Genomic DNA, 16,591 nt, shown 5'->3' with positions numbered 1-16,591 from the left:
GATTTCGATAGAGGCTGTGTAATGTAGCTGTAGTTTTTAGGTCTTTTTTCTTTTAGAAAAAAACCCTATTGTGGACACTTCATCTGTCCGTCTGTCTGTCCGTCCATGTGTCTGTGTCACAAATAAAAAATGAGACGATAACAGCCTTGATTCAAAATTGCAATGCTACTATGAGCAAATCAACACCAGGCAAATAATAATTATTTGTTATCTGATAACCAATCGCTCATAGTAATAGTTGGCATTGCAATTCGAAAATTTGGTAGTTGACTACCACGGTGATAGTTGACAACCGAATTAATTACCAGCGAGATGTTTACTTTCCGAGGGCTTTGCACCGACTGATGCAATTATTCTGACTGCTTGTCTATTTCCACACGAGAATTTGGTAGTTGGCTACCACGATGATAAATTGCAATGCTACTATGAGCAAATCAACACCAGGCAAATAATAATTATTTGTTATCTGATAACCGATCGCTCATAGTTAGCATTGCAATTAGAAAATTTGGTAGTTGGTATCTGACAACCGAACGTAATTTTCGGCAGAGATGTTTACTATTCGAGAACTACGCACCGACTGACGAAATTATTCTACATGCTCGCCTATTTATAAATCGAAAATTTGGTAGTTGGTAGCTTTGGTAGTTGGTAGTTGCGAGCTGGATTGACATTCAAAACTGCAAAGCCACCATGAGCATATCAACACCAGGCAAATAATAATTATTTGTTATCTGATCACCGATAGCTCACAGTTAACATTGCAATTCGAAAATTTGGTAGTTGGTAGTTGGACTACCAAGGCTATAATTGACTACCAAACGTAATTTTTGGCAGAGATGTTTACTATTCGAGAGCTGCGCACCGACTGACAAAATTATTCTGCCTGCTTGCCTATTTAAAGCTTGAATTTTTGGTAGTTGACTACCAAACTGGTAGTTGAATACCAAAATGGTTGTTGAATAGTTGAGTTTGGTAGTTGATTACAAAATTGGTAGTTGACTACGAAACTGATAGAACGATGGTGGCGATGTTTACTGTTCAACAGCTGGATATCGACTGAAGAAACTATTCTTCCTGCTTGCCTATTTGTAACTCACGTATTTGGTAGTTGGTATCTCGAGAAGTGAGAAAATTGAGAGAAAGAAAAAAGAGCTCACTAGGCTTATAGCCGGTCTATTCTTGTTATAATATAGCTTCGTGACTTATAAAAATATACGGTGTTTAAGTAGAGCGAGATGGAAAAATAGGTTGTAATTTCGCCATCTCTCTCACTAAAACACCCTATAGCTACTAAACGCATATTCTATTAGTGTTGGTAATTTACGTGTAATATGAGTTACACAACTATATTATGGATTACAGAGCTACATTATGCACCAAGAACACATTTTATAGCTAGGATTTGCATATTGTGGCTGTGTACTCTATATCATAGCTGTGTAACGCATATTTGACGTATGAAAAATATAGCTGTGTACTGCATATCAGAAAATGTATGGGACCATACGCACACATTCAAGTCATGATTGGTGCTGACGCTTGGTCGGTTGATTGTAATGAAGCTTGATCATCAGATTATGATAATAACACTTCAATTATAATCCGTAGAAACAAAGACGAATAAAAATATCAGAAATTTCACTGAGTTAGAAACGAATTAATTAATTAGCCAAGTAGTAAAAATCAAAGTTGGCATTTCACAGAAAATAATTGAATAGGCGATTCTTCGCGCAGTTTCAATTCACTTTCTTTCAGAACCTAAAATAAACCTTGTAGTGACAACTCACCAAAGTTTAAATGCTAAATATATAAACTGCACACTTGAATTGTGACAGTTAGGATCAAAAGTCAGTCTACTTCATCTGTCAAAGTGACGTTTTGAACGACAAACCAAAATTTTTATGTTCAATAGTTACATAGTTGCTTATTTTTCCTCAACTCTATCAGTGGAATAGACTTATAGAAAAAAAAAACGATTTAGTGATTATTTGACTAAAATTTTTTGGCTTGACGTTTAAAACGTCACTTTGACAGATGGAATAGACCGACTTTTGATCCCAACTGTCACAATTAGGCTATGTGCCGCATAATATAGCTGCAGAATTTATATTGTGGTATCAACGCTTCGAAATAAGAACGTGTTAAAGCACAATCAAAGTTAGCGCAACAACAGCATAGGTGACGGTCGGAATCTCAGGTTAAGCATCAATCGGTGCGGTTATATTAGTATACTTGGGGATGGGTGACCGCAAAATTGATGACAGTTTAGAAAAAAAAATTCTCGTCATAGATTTGAAATGTGTCTCACAGCTATAATATAAAGTACACAGCTACTTTAACTACAGTCTTCGCAATATACATTACACAGCTATATGCCAAAAAATGGGGGTGCTAAGTCCCCTTATAGATATCACCGCATATTGGGATTTTCCGTATGCTTGTATATTTTACATAGAGATGCTAATATGACGACTGGGTCGTTTCGACGGATAGAGGGAATATGTCGAAAGATTTTAAAATTGGTTGGGAGAAATGTAAAGAATTCTCTCTCAAAAACCCAACTGTCATTCGACATATTCCCTCTGTCCGTCGAAACGACCCAGTCGTTATATTAGCATCTCTCTAATATTTTAGGACCTTCCGTGGGACGATCAGGCCATTAGGGCCAGGTTTACTATCAAAATGGTTCCATGCAACGCACTTGAAGCATGAGTGTTATTCTAAATAGGGTGCTGAAACTTGACAGTGTGTCACACAGCAGTAGAACACTGTAAACAACCATTTCATACAAAATATTACTCTATTTGACAGCTGTAGACTATGATCAGTTTTGCTTGAAGTGCGTTGTTACATACCAAGATTCGTTTTTGCGGGCACAAATCATAGTACCATACCTTATGCGAATATTTTTTTTGCTAATGTCATTGCAAAATTACTATTAAGTCTTCTAATGGTGTTATTGGTATGAAATTACTACTCCATTTGACGTGGTAAAACCTCTATTTAACCCTTCTAGGTGCTTTGTTCATTTTATTTCTTTTTATTTATTTCTGGTTGACAAAAAATCAAATTGCAAAAATCTGCGTAGCTCTAGTTTGATGTAATAAATTCGAAAGAAACAATAATTCAGTTCTTTTTTTACTCTGTAAATATTAGCTATGACATACCACGAGCCCGGTTCTAAGGTATATCAATTTGACAATGAGATAACATATACATTTACGGTACTAAAGCGCATAAAGTTTATTGTGGAGATATCTGGAAAACGTATATAAAAGCCGACATTCAAGCACCGAATCTCATTCATTCGTACAAGTCTTTACCACCTTCTACACTAACGGCACGATCATGAGATCAATTGTTTTATTCTTAGCCATCGCTAGTTTCTCACAATTGACATTGGCTCAAAGAGAAATTGAAGGTACAGTACATCCCGTTTTTAATCGATTGCCGAGCCGAAATTAACTATATTTTCTTAAAATGAATAAATCATTAGGATTCGACGTGCTTGGACCTGTACCGTCATTGGGACGAAGCACAGCTCAATTATACTACTATTTGAGCACTAATCTCGTAAGTCTCTCTCAAACTTTGTTGGCGTACAACTTAGAATTTTGTTACATGTGTGTAGGTGACATGGAGTGAAGCCTTCCAGTCTTGCGTCGATCAAGGTGGTCAACTTGCAACACCATTAAACCCTCTCCTTGATGAAGCACTTAGACAATACATGGTTACAGGTAACTCATTTATATAAATTATGGTCAGAGATCCATCGTCCATCATATGCAATTACGAAGATCATAATAATTTTTAGAGTAAAACAAAAAGATTTTCTGTTATTTAATCATTTATTAAAATTGCGAAATCAGCTGGAGACGTTGCATGGGTAGGTGGTAAAGCAGTCGGAAGCACGTGGCGTTGGCAGACTACAAATCAGGCTTTCACTTATCAAATGTTTCCCGCTAACACACCCAATTGCAACGTTGCAAGTTCTTGTTTACACGTCGGGCACAACACGTCTACATTGGCATGGTTCTGGTGTGGTTTCAACTGCACCCAAGCACGAAAATTTGTTTGCGAATTTTAAACGATCGTCTCTCAGTTCGAAATATTGTGCAGAATCGTTGAGCGATTGTTTAGAAAATTGTTTCTTGTAAATTTAAAAATTAATTTTCGACTAAAATAAAATCCCTGCATGGAAGGAACATTAAAATCGTTTATTCATTTTTGTTTTTGATCTGTCTCTAACATTAATAATAAAATTAAATTCAATTCGTCAAACCAGCCCCTGCACGTATAAAAGAATTTAAGGAACGGAGATTACACTATACGTTCCTATATGCCGAACAAATTTAAATATCGGCAACGCATTTCGTGTGTTAATATCGGACTTAAGTATTTTCGATTTATTTCCGCTACGCGCCACAATCATCTTTGCAAATCGCCAATAGGAGTGTAATGGGTCCCAAGTTCTGGCATTTAAACAAATCACAAATTACTTTCTACGAGTCCCTTCCTGTGATTTGTACACATACTTTTCTGTGATCTACGTGTATTATACGCTGAAAACTCATTTTTGAAAGACGTTACAGTGATAACAAAACAACAATTGAAATCACTCCAGCCCAAGGTCTTGTTACCTTGAAAATGCAATGCGAACGACTTTGAATTTATGGTAGAAACAGCTTGTTGAGACCACACAATACAATTTGATCGTTCCGCACATTTTCTCGGAAAAATCTTATCGTCAATCCAAATTTAAAGTAAACAAGCGCTAACTTGTGCACACTATAAATTCGGTTGTTAAATTTGAAAACCGCATCAACAAAAATTTTCTCCGAAAAATGTAATCATGACGAAAAATATTTGCATACTTTACCACCGCATACAGCGCAAAAGTTAGTAGAATAGCGCCAAATATTGGTACAAAATCCAATGGTGATAAGATTTTTGTTTTTGTTTCGGTGAAACTGTGAAACATTGAAAATGGTTTTGAAAATCATCCTCCTCGCAACTGCTTTGAGTCTCACATCGTCTCAACAGATGACGTGTACGCATTCCTTCAGTCCAGCTACCGATAACTACCGCTATCAGTGTAATTGAAGATCAGTGCGATTTAAGCGCGAATAATCCGGATGGCCTTGACGATGCCGTTTCAATCGGGGGAGTTCATTCGGAGCCATCCTAAATCGACGATTATGGAAATCCGATTTCAACATACAGCGACTTGAGTGTGCAAATTGTTGCAGTTCTTGGAATCACGAAAAATATTTCATCGACTATTTGCAGACAATTTCCAAACGTAGCAAAGTTGAATTTTAATAATTCGGGTATACAAATTCTTTCGGCTACGAAATGCAGTAAAGTCACAGAGCTTCGATTGTCATATAATTTGATTGAAGACTCGAATATTGATTTGTGTAAATTTCAATCAGCTTTGAGGATAATATACTTTAACAACAACAAATTGAAATCACTATCTGATATTACATTGAAAAGTTGCAAGAATCTCGTCAAATTCAATATCGACAACAATCAAATTAGTTCAATTAGTTCAACGATTTTCACGAACACGCCAATCATACAGTCGATAAGCATCGGAGGAAATCCCATACCAGCGATTCCAAATGGAATTTTCACCGGATTGACTGCAGTAAAACAGTTAATAATGCATGACCTACTCATCGCTGATCTCCCACTTAACATCTTCTCGACAAACATTGCACTCATATTTTTGGATTTACGTAGTAACAAGCTGACCATCATCAGTTCGAAATGGTTCTCGGATGCAAAACTTCAAGGCATTCGAGATTTTATCTTGGACGATAATGAAGTGAATGCAGTTGACCCACAATTCTTTCAATTAGCTAAAAGTTTGAATAGCTTTTCACTAGTTAACAATAAATGTTACAATGGAGCAAAAATAACGGATTTCCTATCAAGTTTTCAGGTTACCAGGTTTTCAGACATGTACATTGATAATTTTGCGGCTCTTTGAAATTATTGTAAAATCCACGACGTTGGTTCATCAATTCATTTTGTCAATTGCGAATATAAAAGAATTTCGACAAATTTATCGAATTCGACTTTTCATTGTTAATACCAAAAAGGCGAAAATAAATCGAGAGAATAGTTTAGTTATTTACGTGTCCCATTGATTTAACTAGTTATTTTCGTGTATGGGAAATCCAATCAACGATCAGTTCGAATGAACTACAAAAATAGTTACTTAAGTATGCGTCTTGGACGATTAATTTCAGGCACTTTGAGCGAGACAGTACGGTATTTTGTTTGAGTCGTTTTCTGACCGCAACATACACGGCAGAGTAAAGTAGCCCAAGCAGGAGCAGTCGCTTTTGACGAGGGACCTAAATTCATAATTTAGCCTTTGATTTTGGTGCAAAACGCTTACTAATACAAATGCATGAAACGAATACGATTATAACGGGATTAGGTTCTCCTTTGAATGTATTTTCGTCCTCTGCTCCTGCCTGGTTTACTTTACTCTGTCGTGGAACATAACAAAATACTTTCGCTTCATAACCAACCCTAAATCTTCTCGATTTTTCGGTTGGACATGATTCCTTATAGTCCCCTCCAGAAGCAACAATCTTCATGATCTTTGTCAATGCGTTGACAAAAACTAATTTAAAGAAATTTTAAAGAGATTTAGTTGACCCAATCCTGAGGATAATATTTTATTTCACAGTTACGTATAACAGTTTGCTCGGATTTACACATACAGAGTAACACTTATCCTACCAACCGTTTAAAAATGTTCATTTCCTCCTCTGACAAAGTTAGCTCTACTGCTAACAAATCATCTTTCATGTGCTGTACATTTTTTGTGCCAGTAAGAGGTACCATGACCCCCGTTTGATGCAAATATGCAAAGAAAAGGCTTGTTGCCGGAACTCCTCTTTTCTCTGCTGCTTTTCGAACATTTGCATTTTCCAATACATGTGGATTGGCAGACAATGTCCAGAAGCTCTGGTAAATGATGTCCTTTTCCTTGCAAAATTGACGAATGTCCTTGTCATAGTCTGTGTCCGCGTAAAATCGGTTTTGAATTACTCGAGGTTTGATGGTAGCATCGTTGTATAAACGTTCAATGGACTTGAGGTCATAAAAATTTGAAATGCCCAACATTCGAACCTGTTTACGTTCTACAACAAACTTTTCAAATTGTCGCCAGAGAACCATATTTTCGGCATGACTTTTTAGGGGACCATGCAGAACCAGAGAATCAATGTAATCGGTTTTCAAATTTTTGAGCGACGTCTGAAATAACGAACCTACGTAAGATATACCGGCTTTGTTATCTAATCAACTTTTCAACTCACATCAAAAGAAGTTATTATTTGCTGCTCTAATGGAAGACTCTTATCGTATGGACAGGTGGCTGGATCTTGACCATTAAACGAGGTGAATTTTGTTTGCAAAAATATATCTTTACGGTTAAAGTTTACGAGCGCCTCGCCAACCCCAGGTTCGTGATAGTGTTTCGGCTGACAGGCAGTATCGATTCCCTTAAAACCGTTCTCGAGTGCTAATGTCACAAGCCGACAGGTATCTAATTTTTTCCATGCTGTTCCGTAAATAATTTTTGGCATATCCATGTTGCGTGTTGATTTTAGGGACAGTACTTTTTCAACGAAATGGAAAGAACTTTGTTATTGTTTTTGGAATGTTGTTGCTGTGTGTGCAAAACTCAAAATGACATTGACGTAGGCAAAAGCAAGAAAAGATGATGACAGTTCACGCAGTTCAAGTTATTGACTGTATGTGCTGTGTGTTGATTTGATAGAAAAAAGTTTTCGGAATAAGAAGTTGGAATTTGTAGTTTTCCATTTATTTACATTTTTTTTTCAGTTTTGCGTCGTCATTTTACGTTTTGTTGCGAAATCAAAATTGTAATCTACCACCACAAAAAAGTACTTGATCCTGATAGAAAATTGATTTTTTATTGAAAGTTAATTGTCCTTGCAGGAGAAGCATGCATCTACAACACAAAATCCCATGGAAAGAATTGGTGCAATGTCTACGGATTGACAACACCGAAATTTCATTACCAGTGGGTGAATGTGGAAAAATCCATTTGATCGATAAGGCGACAAAGATTAAAGTCGCATCGCGAAAATTTCTAACCAGTGATCAAATATGTGCATCTAGCCAATGCAGTGACACAACAAATATTCGCAGTTTTTCGAAAAACAAGTTAACAGAGCCGATCCTATCTCGTTGTTCGATCCGATACAATGGATGGAGAAAGGACAAATTGAAATACATAAACGATAAATTTGCTGAGACTGTGATGGAGTTTGTTGCCACCGAGGAGAGGAAGTTCAGCAGCCTAATACACTATGCAGAAAATGAAATTGTACCTGAATCAGAACTACTGCACACAATTTGTACGGAATGCCGATATCAACCCTGTAAATATGGATGCACAGATTTTTTGGTTTTTTCGTTGTACTCCAACTATCAAATTGATAAGCTGCTGTGGCTGGACAGTGTAGGAAAGGTGAATATAAAAGCTTCCCTAAGTAAGACATATGGTGGACAAGCTGTTGGGAATGGCTACCAGTTTCTTGTTATATACCATTTGCTGCCGTTTTATGTACGAAGCAATGCTATTATTGCTTGTGGCTATGAAGCAGACGAAAGCAAATGGGGTGACCTTCAGCCGAGCGCTTCCTTTCGTAGGAGCATTGAGTACGACTGCGATTTTTTGACATTCATTCCGAGTCTGAGACCGTATTTACACAAGGATGTGTTCATGAAGGATATGAATAAGACGATGGAACTATTACGAATTGTATTCCGGCACATTTACGTCTATATTTTTCTAATTAAAAAGTTCCATTGCTATTATGGTGATATCGAACACATTAAGCACGATTTAAAAATGCAGTGGTTTTTCGGGTTTCGAGACTTGGATGAATATGGTAATTAAGGTTTTGCTGTCTTCTTAATTTACTGTTACACGAAGAACAAATATATATTTACATGTTTTACAGAAGCATCTTCGTCTTTATTTCACTTATACCAGACAAAAGTATGTCTCAGTCTCAGTCATACTAAGACCGTAAGTCTAGGACCATGTTTTTATGTAGAAATCGACATAAATTAGACTAAATTGGTATAGACTGGCTATACGTAGACGTAAAACTAAAGCTAAAGTAAACACATAACATACACAAAATACATCAACTCATTGAACGTCGATCGAACGTAACACAAGATTTGAAATATGAATAAACGTTGGCGCCGATTTTCGAGTACCATAAATTTATGGTACTCACTTACACTATTGCACATTTCGTATTTACTTTTGCTTCAGCGCTCTGAACAAAATTTGTGTATGCGCCGATTGATGCTTAACCCGAGAAACTAACTGAAACCTATGCTACTGATGTGCTAACTTTACTTGTGCTATGACATGATTTTATTTTGAAGCGTTGTTATTACAATATGGACTGTGTAGCTATATTATTCGATCACAATGAAGTTTTGAACAAAACTTATGAAATATTTTACATTTGCTAGCGTTTACTAATCAGCATTTTTAGTTATTTTATGGAACAATTTTGGTTGTCATAATTGTTTCGAAATAGTGAAAAACAACCAAATGGTTGGTAACTTAATTGTTTTGAAAGAAAGAAAAACCAACAAAATTTGTTCCAAGTCTTTTTTGGACAACCGAAAACCGAAAAATTAAAAATTGAAAGAAAAATGACCGAAAATTTGACATCATTTTTCTGGGCTTCCAAATCGAAATCTTGAACACCGAGTGTTTTCAGTTTTTTGCAAAGGAAGCTAGCACATTTCTATTTTTAAAATTTGGGTTTAAGAAAATGTTGATACGCAAGTATAAAAAAATCACAATCACAATGAAGCGGTAAACAAGTCGCGAAAAAAAAAAGTTTGAAAAGAAATATCAAAAGAATTTCCAACGAAGCCAAAGATTATGATTTTCAAAAGCCGCGTTCTCAGAAAAAGCTAGGAACCGACTAGGAACTGTCATCTTATGTATTCTTAGTGACCGACGGTTTTCACGAATGTCAGTCACTTTTACTTCTACTTCACTAACTGTTCTTCATTTTTAACGAATACTATTTACTTCGACTCGCAAAACTCTCTTGAGACTTTACAGAAAAAGCCGACATTTCTGCCACAGGTCGAGAGATATACGCAAAATACACCACCTATCAATCTACGGCCGAGGAGCACATTTTTAGCTCACTACGAGGAAGTGGTGTATTTGCCAGTATATCGATCAAATCAACAAAAAGAACTACCAAAACACCTCGTTGGCTGGAGCTAGCCTCCATTTCCTTCAAAAAGTCAAGAAAAGATATATACGAGACTTAGTCGCACTTACTTTAAGATTTGTTCCTTTCACATGAATATGAGTCCCATACAATTGCTCAATAAGGGGGACCCAGCTATATTTTTTACTTCTAAAATATGGGGCCTGTACCCTCATAATAAAGCATACAGCTATATTATGCGCAATGTACCGATAATATGTGTTTCTAGTCCATATTATGGGTATACAGCTTATATGATAGGTAAATTAACCATATCAAGCAAATATGGGCTCAGTTGCCATAATATTATGGATCTCTTACCTATATTATAAGGCATACAGTTACAATATCCGGCACACAGCAATTGTCGAATTTTTTTTTTTCAGTGCACATACAAATCGAGTCATTTCTTTATTATTTACTTGAATAGTAAATGAAGACCTATCGGGTATTTTAGCAAAACAAATTATTTTGGTTAAAATCATTGCCTCGCCTCGCGTAATTAGTTTTAAATACAATTTTATATTCAGACGTCATTGAAAAGAAAAATAGCAAAATGACTGAATGGAATCACGAATGTTTTCTTTCGGCGATCCTTCACTAAACGAATTAACTTAAATATCACGTGAATCGACTGTTACTCTTGCATTCTAACTTAAAGAAGTTCGACAACAGCCATCGATTCTGTCATCATTATTATAACACATAATTTTGTGCCAGGCAACGGTTGCCAAAATGTAATCACAAGGTCGAGAAGTGCAAAGCGTCACAAAACGCTGGAATCGGTTCAGCAGTTGTGTCTGATGTGAATTTGATTTTCCGTTTCTGATCGAAAGCAAATTGCACAGAATGTCGAGCTCCGTTACGCGTGGCTGTGATTTTTCTTGAGATGGATCCGATGAATCGTCTTCCAGCATCTCATGACATGGTAGCCGATCTAGTATGGAACGATTTTCTGAAAAATAAGAAAAAATAATAATTTAATTAAACGGTAATTCAAACATTAAACTGAAGTTCTACCTGTGGTAGCCCCAATTCCGACAATTTGTTGCCTCGTCATATCTGATAAAACATAAAATGTGGACGATTTTTTGGAAAGTTTAGTGCTCTTATCTGTTTTAGTTTCAAATTCACATTTTACGGCGTCATTCTGTTCTTCTTTGAGGGTCACTGATGTTCTGTTCTCGTCAATTCTAGAATACAGCCCCAACACCTGATCACGTTCCATAACCGTGTCAACATTCTGCTCTTCCTCTTTCACGCCAACAAAGCATATTGGATTTTCCATCTGTGCCTTATACTGAAGTTTCGCTCTACGTAATAGTAGTTGTTCTCTACTGATCTTCTTTATTTCATTTGTAATCGATTTCAGTCGCACTGCACTTTGATTCTGTCTTAATCGACTCGATGACCATTGCTCGGTAACGGGCAGCTGATAGTATTTATATCGCTGTGCCCATTCTTTTGGAGGCTTTCCATCCACAAAATATTTTGTTATACCCAACAATTTTTTCTTTCTCCTTTCTGATATTTTTCTCGGTTTGTCGCTATTTGGGTGTTCCTGTATTTCGAGTGGTTCGGCTCGCTGGACGAGTTCCGTTAAGTTCTCAGGTGGTGCCTCATTCGGTACTTCAGTTAGTTCGGACTGTTCACTGAGTTTCTCGTTGTTAACTTCCATAGCGACTTTTGTGTTAGTTAATTCACCAGGATGCTTTTGAATCGCTTAGCTGTTTGGAAACAAACTCACAGTATTTTCTAATGGCAGCAGTAGAAATGTCAGTGCAGAACAAACCTATCATCATCTGGATCATCTGCCAGATCTGCCATCAATGTCATCAATCATAAAACCATTAAGAGAGCCATCTATGTATCACACACAGTGATACTTGCTGATGTTTCGCATGTTTCAGCTGGTTTAGAGCGTTTAGAGGGTTTAGAGAGGTTTATCCCAAGGTTCTGAAAGAGTAGGTTACGCAGATCAGTTAGTTCAGTTTTAATTGTGTATTGAAAAAGGGTTTAGAAACTAGAGGTAAAATGAAATATAGAAATGAAGTTCTTTCACAAATAAATAAGCGCGACAGACTTTCCCTTTGCCTGGGAAACAGAGTAAGTGAATTGAAATGCGATGTCCCGTTTTACAGTGTTATGACTACGTAAAATGTTCCAGCTGATTATACTTATGCATAAATAATTGAACGGCAATTTCATGTTGTGTCATCACAAAATTATAAAATGAAAACAAAAATTAAGGAGAAATTACGGAAGCAAGGTCTCATGCGTTTAAGAATCCCATATAATCAGTCTTAGCAAGTTACGAATGCATTCAAAAATAGGTGGCCAGGTCCTTAGGTTAAATCAATTATCATTACTTATTCTACATCTACATTCAAAGTTGATGTTGACACGTAAAACGAATACAGAGCAGCTTCCACTATCAAAGAATCGTAATTTTTTATCGTTATCCCACGCGGAAAGTTAACATTACATGTACATGTGCCCACTGCGGAAAGTGGTCATTACATGCATATTTGGGTCCCCGCGGAAAGTGTTCATTATTTACATGTAATAACAGCTTTTCGCATGGGACAGCCATTAAAATAATTTACATTTTATGCTGAAGGTACTGACTTGTGTGTTTTAACAACGCACTGCTTCTAGCATGAACATAAGAAATATTTGGAGGCTGATGTAGTCACAGTAGGCATTGCGTTTCTTTCGTAAAGGTAGATGAATAGTTTTCGTTGTATGAGTTAAAACACACAATACGAACAATATTAAACGGTAGCTCTCATCACAAAAGCCTCCAAAATGGACATTTGTCAAAGTAGTGTTCGTGCTAGTAGCAGTGCGTTGGTTTTAAGTAACTTGCTTTGGAACCTGTTATGTTATTTTGGCATACCTCGCCTCGGAAATGCAAACTCTACACTTGTCAAAATAACAGTTTCGAAAGTTTTTGCTCAAATACACAAAGTTCTGAAAGAACAGGTTAAGACAGCCGCAAGACAACCACGAAGGCGGTTGACACCACATTTTATAAACAGATAGTGGGAGAAATCAACTTGAAGAAAATATTTTTCTCGAAAATTCAGAATTTTGTTTTTGTTAAGTTCCATTTTTAGTACATTTTCTACCTTGGTGTATATTTCGAGAATAACTTCGTATGTACAATTGTATATAACGAGCGCCAGCGAGTGTATATACAATTAATCATTCGCATTCAGGACTTTTTATTTTATTTCGATAAATTATGATTTTATAAGACAAAAGTACTTCTACGGCATGGGTAAATATTGTTTTAATTTTTTTATAAATCAAATTGAAACTACATATTCAAAGTATTCGCGCTAATATTCACTTACTGCATAGCAAATGGTACCAACCAAAAAAATTAAAAATTTCATAAATTCCATACATTTCAGTAGACAGCAAACTGACAAGGTGCTGACAAGGTGCGATTTCGCAGTCAGTGCAAAAATGAATTAATTTTAATTTTATTTTTATAAAACTAATTTGAACGCGTAGATTTTTTTTAAACTTAAATTTTGAATGAACATAGTGTCTTTGATCATTTAAAAATAAAAAACTTTTTGATGCGAATGATCAATTGTACATAAGAAGTGATTCGAGAAATATACACCAAGGTAGAACAACGTTTTATCTCCTGCAAGCTGATATTTCATACATTAGCGAAATAACCACAAAAATTTGGATTTAAAATTAATTAATTAAGCATGTTGTTTTAAAACGCATTCACAACAAAAAAAACATCATACAGAGAATCCTTTATTTACTTACTCACACACGTATACTATCCACCTCAACATTTCGATCAAATCACATCATTCCGACTACTCTGATTATTTGATCGATGTAGAAGTGACTAACGAACCACTACCGACACCAATTGCATCGCGTTATGTGATTTGTTGGCGTAGTGGTCAGCATGTTTGGTTGATATGCTGCTGGTCTCGTGTTCGCTTCCGCCGTTCGGCGATTTTTTTTTATTTCAAATATGTAGATGGAATAGTACATTACGTTACAAGGGAGAAGCCAGAAAGTTACTTTCCGAGTGACGTATATAGTTTTACATGCTTGCTAAGCGGGGCGAAAAAGAAATGTAAACCCACGGGATTTGAATTTGACATTTCTTACTTTCGCCCCGCTTAGCAAGCATGTAATAGTACATTACTATGCAAGGGAAGTAAAGTGATATCTCGTATCCAGATGAGAAAAAGTATCCGAGGGCGGCAGCCCGAGGTACTTTTACTCATCGTGATACGAGAGACTACCGAAATAATAATCGCAAAATATGATAATCATAGAATATGATAATCGCACAACATGATAATCGCACAACATGATAATCGTACACCAAGTGTAACACTCACCGGTGACCTTTCACCGGTGACCTTTCACCGGTGACCTTTCACCGGTGACCTTTCACCTGTGACCTTTCACCTGTGACCTTTCACCGGTGACCTTTCACCGGTGACCTTTCACCGGTGACCTTTCACCGGTCTGAGATAATATATATCAGATCAAATACCTTTCGCCGGTGACCTTTTACCTCACACCGTATAATAATTGGAAAAGTACCGACTCCGAAGACAAGTTGTTGTGTTTGACTGTAAGAAATCAATTACTAAAAGGCGTCAACGAGAAGTTATTTATTTAATTTTACAAAAAAAAGATGTTTTAATGTCGAGATTTCTTGCAATTCTGCTTATTTGTTGGTGAGGCTTTCCGTTTGAGAGAAGGGCGAACCTTCGGCTGGCAACCAAAATTCGATTTTTCATTAAAATCGTTCGGCAAGAAGTCTTCATCATCTTCGAAGCCACTGTCTTCGTCGGGGTTGTATTCGTCGACACCATCCAAGTAGATCCTTTCTTTGAAATAATTTTCAAGTTTGTCGCCGCAAGTAACATTACGAAGGAACTTTGCGACGTTTTGCTTTGCGTTGAACTCATTTGTCGCATCTTTTATCATTCTGTTTAGCGCGTTTATTTCATCGCTTCCTTTTTTTGTTGTTTTGATAATAACGCCTTTGCTGTGCTGGTTCAGCTCATCTGTTTTGTCCATTTCTAATGTTTTCAGCTGTTCAATCAAAATCCATATGTTCGGACCCTTAACTTTTGTTAAGACGTTAAGAGATTTATTCATGGATTCAGCAAAGTTGTTTGTTCGATGCTCCAGGCCATAAACCGATATATTGGCCTCTTCCCACTGACGTTGCCAATATTTTTTGAACCGACCCCAACGAACGGAATATTTGAAAAGGCGATTTTCTTCTTCAATTATTTTGAATCCGTCTGACACAAATTCATTCGGAAGAAGCGCCAACGCCGACACTTTTTGAATGGCTGATTCAAATTTCACGTCCTTCGACAAACCGAACCGTCGTGTAGCTTTATTGATAGCTTTTACGTAGTGAAAATAGCATCCACTAATTCGTGCAAGGGGAAAATGAAATTTTAAAGCTTTCCGGGTTGCCGCTTCATAATCCGTCATAAAGTTTGCAACTTCACATTGAGGAAAAAGTTGTTTGAGTTTTCCGAAGATGAGACTGTATGAGTAAAACGATTTAGTTTGCATTAATATAAATGCCAGTGGGTAGCATCGCCCATCGAAAATGATGCTGATAATGTATAACTGGCGAAACTTTATATGTCGCGGCACGACTTTGAAAGTCCCGTCCATTAGCATTTGAATCACTTCTTTGTCTGCTTGCATTTCCTTCATTTTATTCAAAACCGACTCCGAAATGAATACGACGTTGGATTCACCACTTTTCGTCTTCCATATTTTTCGATAAAATGGCAAATTTCGTTCATCGTAAAAGTATTGCTCTCTGTAATTTTGAATCAGCTCTTCAAACTCCGTGACAGTCTTGGGAAGCTTCGGCATGTGCTTTCTTTTCTTACGATAAATCAGAGTGTCATATTTTCCTTTCAACGGTATGTTCAACGGATCGATAATTTCCTTCATTCGTTTTCTTGTTTTTGTATAAATTTCACGCGCGTATGATAACGGGTTTTCGTTGCATTCCTTCGCCAGTTGCTTGTCGAATTTCTCCTTATCTACTTTATCAGGACGAGGTAGATGGTTGTGCTTTCGTGTTAAAATTGTATTTTCAAAATTGTTTCCTGTGGCCTTTGCCCGCGCGCGACAACCGTACCGGTTAGAGTTTTTGCATCGAAAGTACGTGTTTTGGACTTGTTTTGAATTATTTTTGGAGTACAGGTATCCTTTCTCGTCGTAAAAAGTTTCCGAATCAG

At 36.7% G+C, this 16,591-nt stretch overlaps 4 protein-coding genes across 4 annotated transcripts; 2 read left to right on the top strand and 2 right to left on the bottom strand.

Annotated features, from left to right (window-relative positions):
* The first annotated feature begins 3,293 nt into the window (after positions 1 to 3,293).
* On the top strand, positions 3,294 to 4,216 carry LOC119079680. Its single transcript, XM_037187741.1, has 4 exons — positions 3,294 to 3,424; positions 3,500 to 3,576; positions 3,635 to 3,740; positions 3,873 to 4,216. The coding sequence occupies exons 1-4, from the start codon at positions 3,352 to 3,354 to the stop codon at positions 4,088 to 4,090; spliced, it is 474 nt and encodes a 157-aa protein (XP_037043636.1). The 5' UTR covers positions 3,294 to 3,351; the 3' UTR covers positions 4,091 to 4,216.
* A 2,475-nt stretch (positions 4,217 to 6,691) lies between these two features.
* LOC119079663 (prostaglandin F synthase 1-like) lies at positions 6,692 to 9,006 on the bottom strand. Its single transcript, XM_037187717.1, has 2 exons — positions 7,347 to 9,006; positions 6,692 to 7,284 (listed from the first exon to the last, which is right to left on the bottom strand). The coding sequence occupies exons 1-2, from the start codon at positions 7,620 to 7,622 to the stop codon at positions 6,757 to 6,759; spliced, it is 804 nt and encodes a 267-aa protein (XP_037043612.1). The 5' UTR covers positions 7,623 to 9,006; the 3' UTR covers positions 6,692 to 6,756.
* On the top strand, positions 7,844 to 9,020 carry LOC119079656. Its single transcript, XM_037187704.1, has 2 exons — positions 7,844 to 7,937; positions 7,993 to 9,020. The coding sequence occupies exon 2, from the start codon at positions 8,000 to 8,002 to the stop codon at positions 8,957 to 8,959; it is 960 nt and encodes a 319-aa protein (XP_037043599.1). The 5' UTR covers positions 7,844 to 7,937; positions 7,993 to 7,999; the 3' UTR covers positions 8,960 to 9,020.
* Positions 9,021 to 9,883: 863 nt separating this feature from the next.
* Positions 9,884 to 12,140, bottom strand: LOC119079651. Its single transcript, XM_037187691.1, has 3 exons — positions 12,109 to 12,140; positions 11,337 to 12,043; positions 9,884 to 11,271 (listed from the first exon to the last, which is right to left on the bottom strand). Exons 2-3 carry the CDS (start codon positions 11,992 to 11,994, stop codon positions 10,967 to 10,969), a joined length of 963 nt encoding a protein of 320 aa, XP_037043586.1. The 5' UTR covers positions 11,995 to 12,043; positions 12,109 to 12,140; the 3' UTR covers positions 9,884 to 10,966.
* Between the last annotated feature and the right edge of the window lie 4,451 nt (positions 12,141 to 16,591).

The sequence above is a fragment of the Bradysia coprophila genome, chromosome III (assembly GCF_014529535.1).
Source record: "Bradysia coprophila strain Holo2 chromosome III, BU_Bcop_v1, whole genome shotgun sequence".
Lineage (NCBI taxonomy): Eukaryota > Metazoa > Arthropoda > Insecta > Diptera > Sciaridae > Bradysia > Bradysia coprophila.
Note: the sequence above shows the minus strand (reverse complement) of the source record. Positions and strands in the feature narration are given on the sequence as shown.

Excerpts from the sequence above, each read along its gene's own strand:
- LOC119079656 (XM_037187704.1), top strand. The coding sequence starts at position 8,000 with ATGCATCTACAACACAAAATCCCATGGAAAGAATTGGTGCAATGTCTA.
- LOC119079680 (XM_037187741.1), top strand. The coding sequence starts at position 3,352 with ATGAGATCAATTGTTTTATTCTTAGCCATCGCTAGTTTCTCACAATTG. Across the intron at positions 3,425-3,499 it reads GGCTCAAAGAGAAATTGAAG|GATTCGACGTGCTTGGACCT; the intron begins GTACAGTACATC and ends ATAAATCATTAG. Across the intron at positions 3,741-3,872 it reads TAGACAATACATGGTTACAG|CTGGAGACGTTGCATGGGTA; the intron begins GTAACTCATTTA and ends TTGCGAAATCAG.
- LOC119079663 (XM_037187717.1), bottom strand. The coding sequence starts at position 7,622 with ATGGATATGCCAAAAATTATTTACGGAACAGCATGGAAAAAATTAGAT. Across the intron at positions 7,285-7,346 it reads AAATAATAACTTCTTTTGAT|ACGTCGCTCAAAAATTTGAA; the intron begins GTGAGTTGAAAA and ends TCGTTATTTCAG.
- LOC119079651 (XM_037187691.1), bottom strand. The coding sequence starts at position 11,994 with ATGGAAGTTAACAACGAGAAACTCAGTGAACAGTCCGAACTAACTGAA. Across the intron at positions 11,272-11,336 it reads CGGAATTGGGGCTACCACAG|AAAATCGTTCCATACTAGAT; the intron begins GTAGAACTTCAG and ends CTTATTTTTCAG.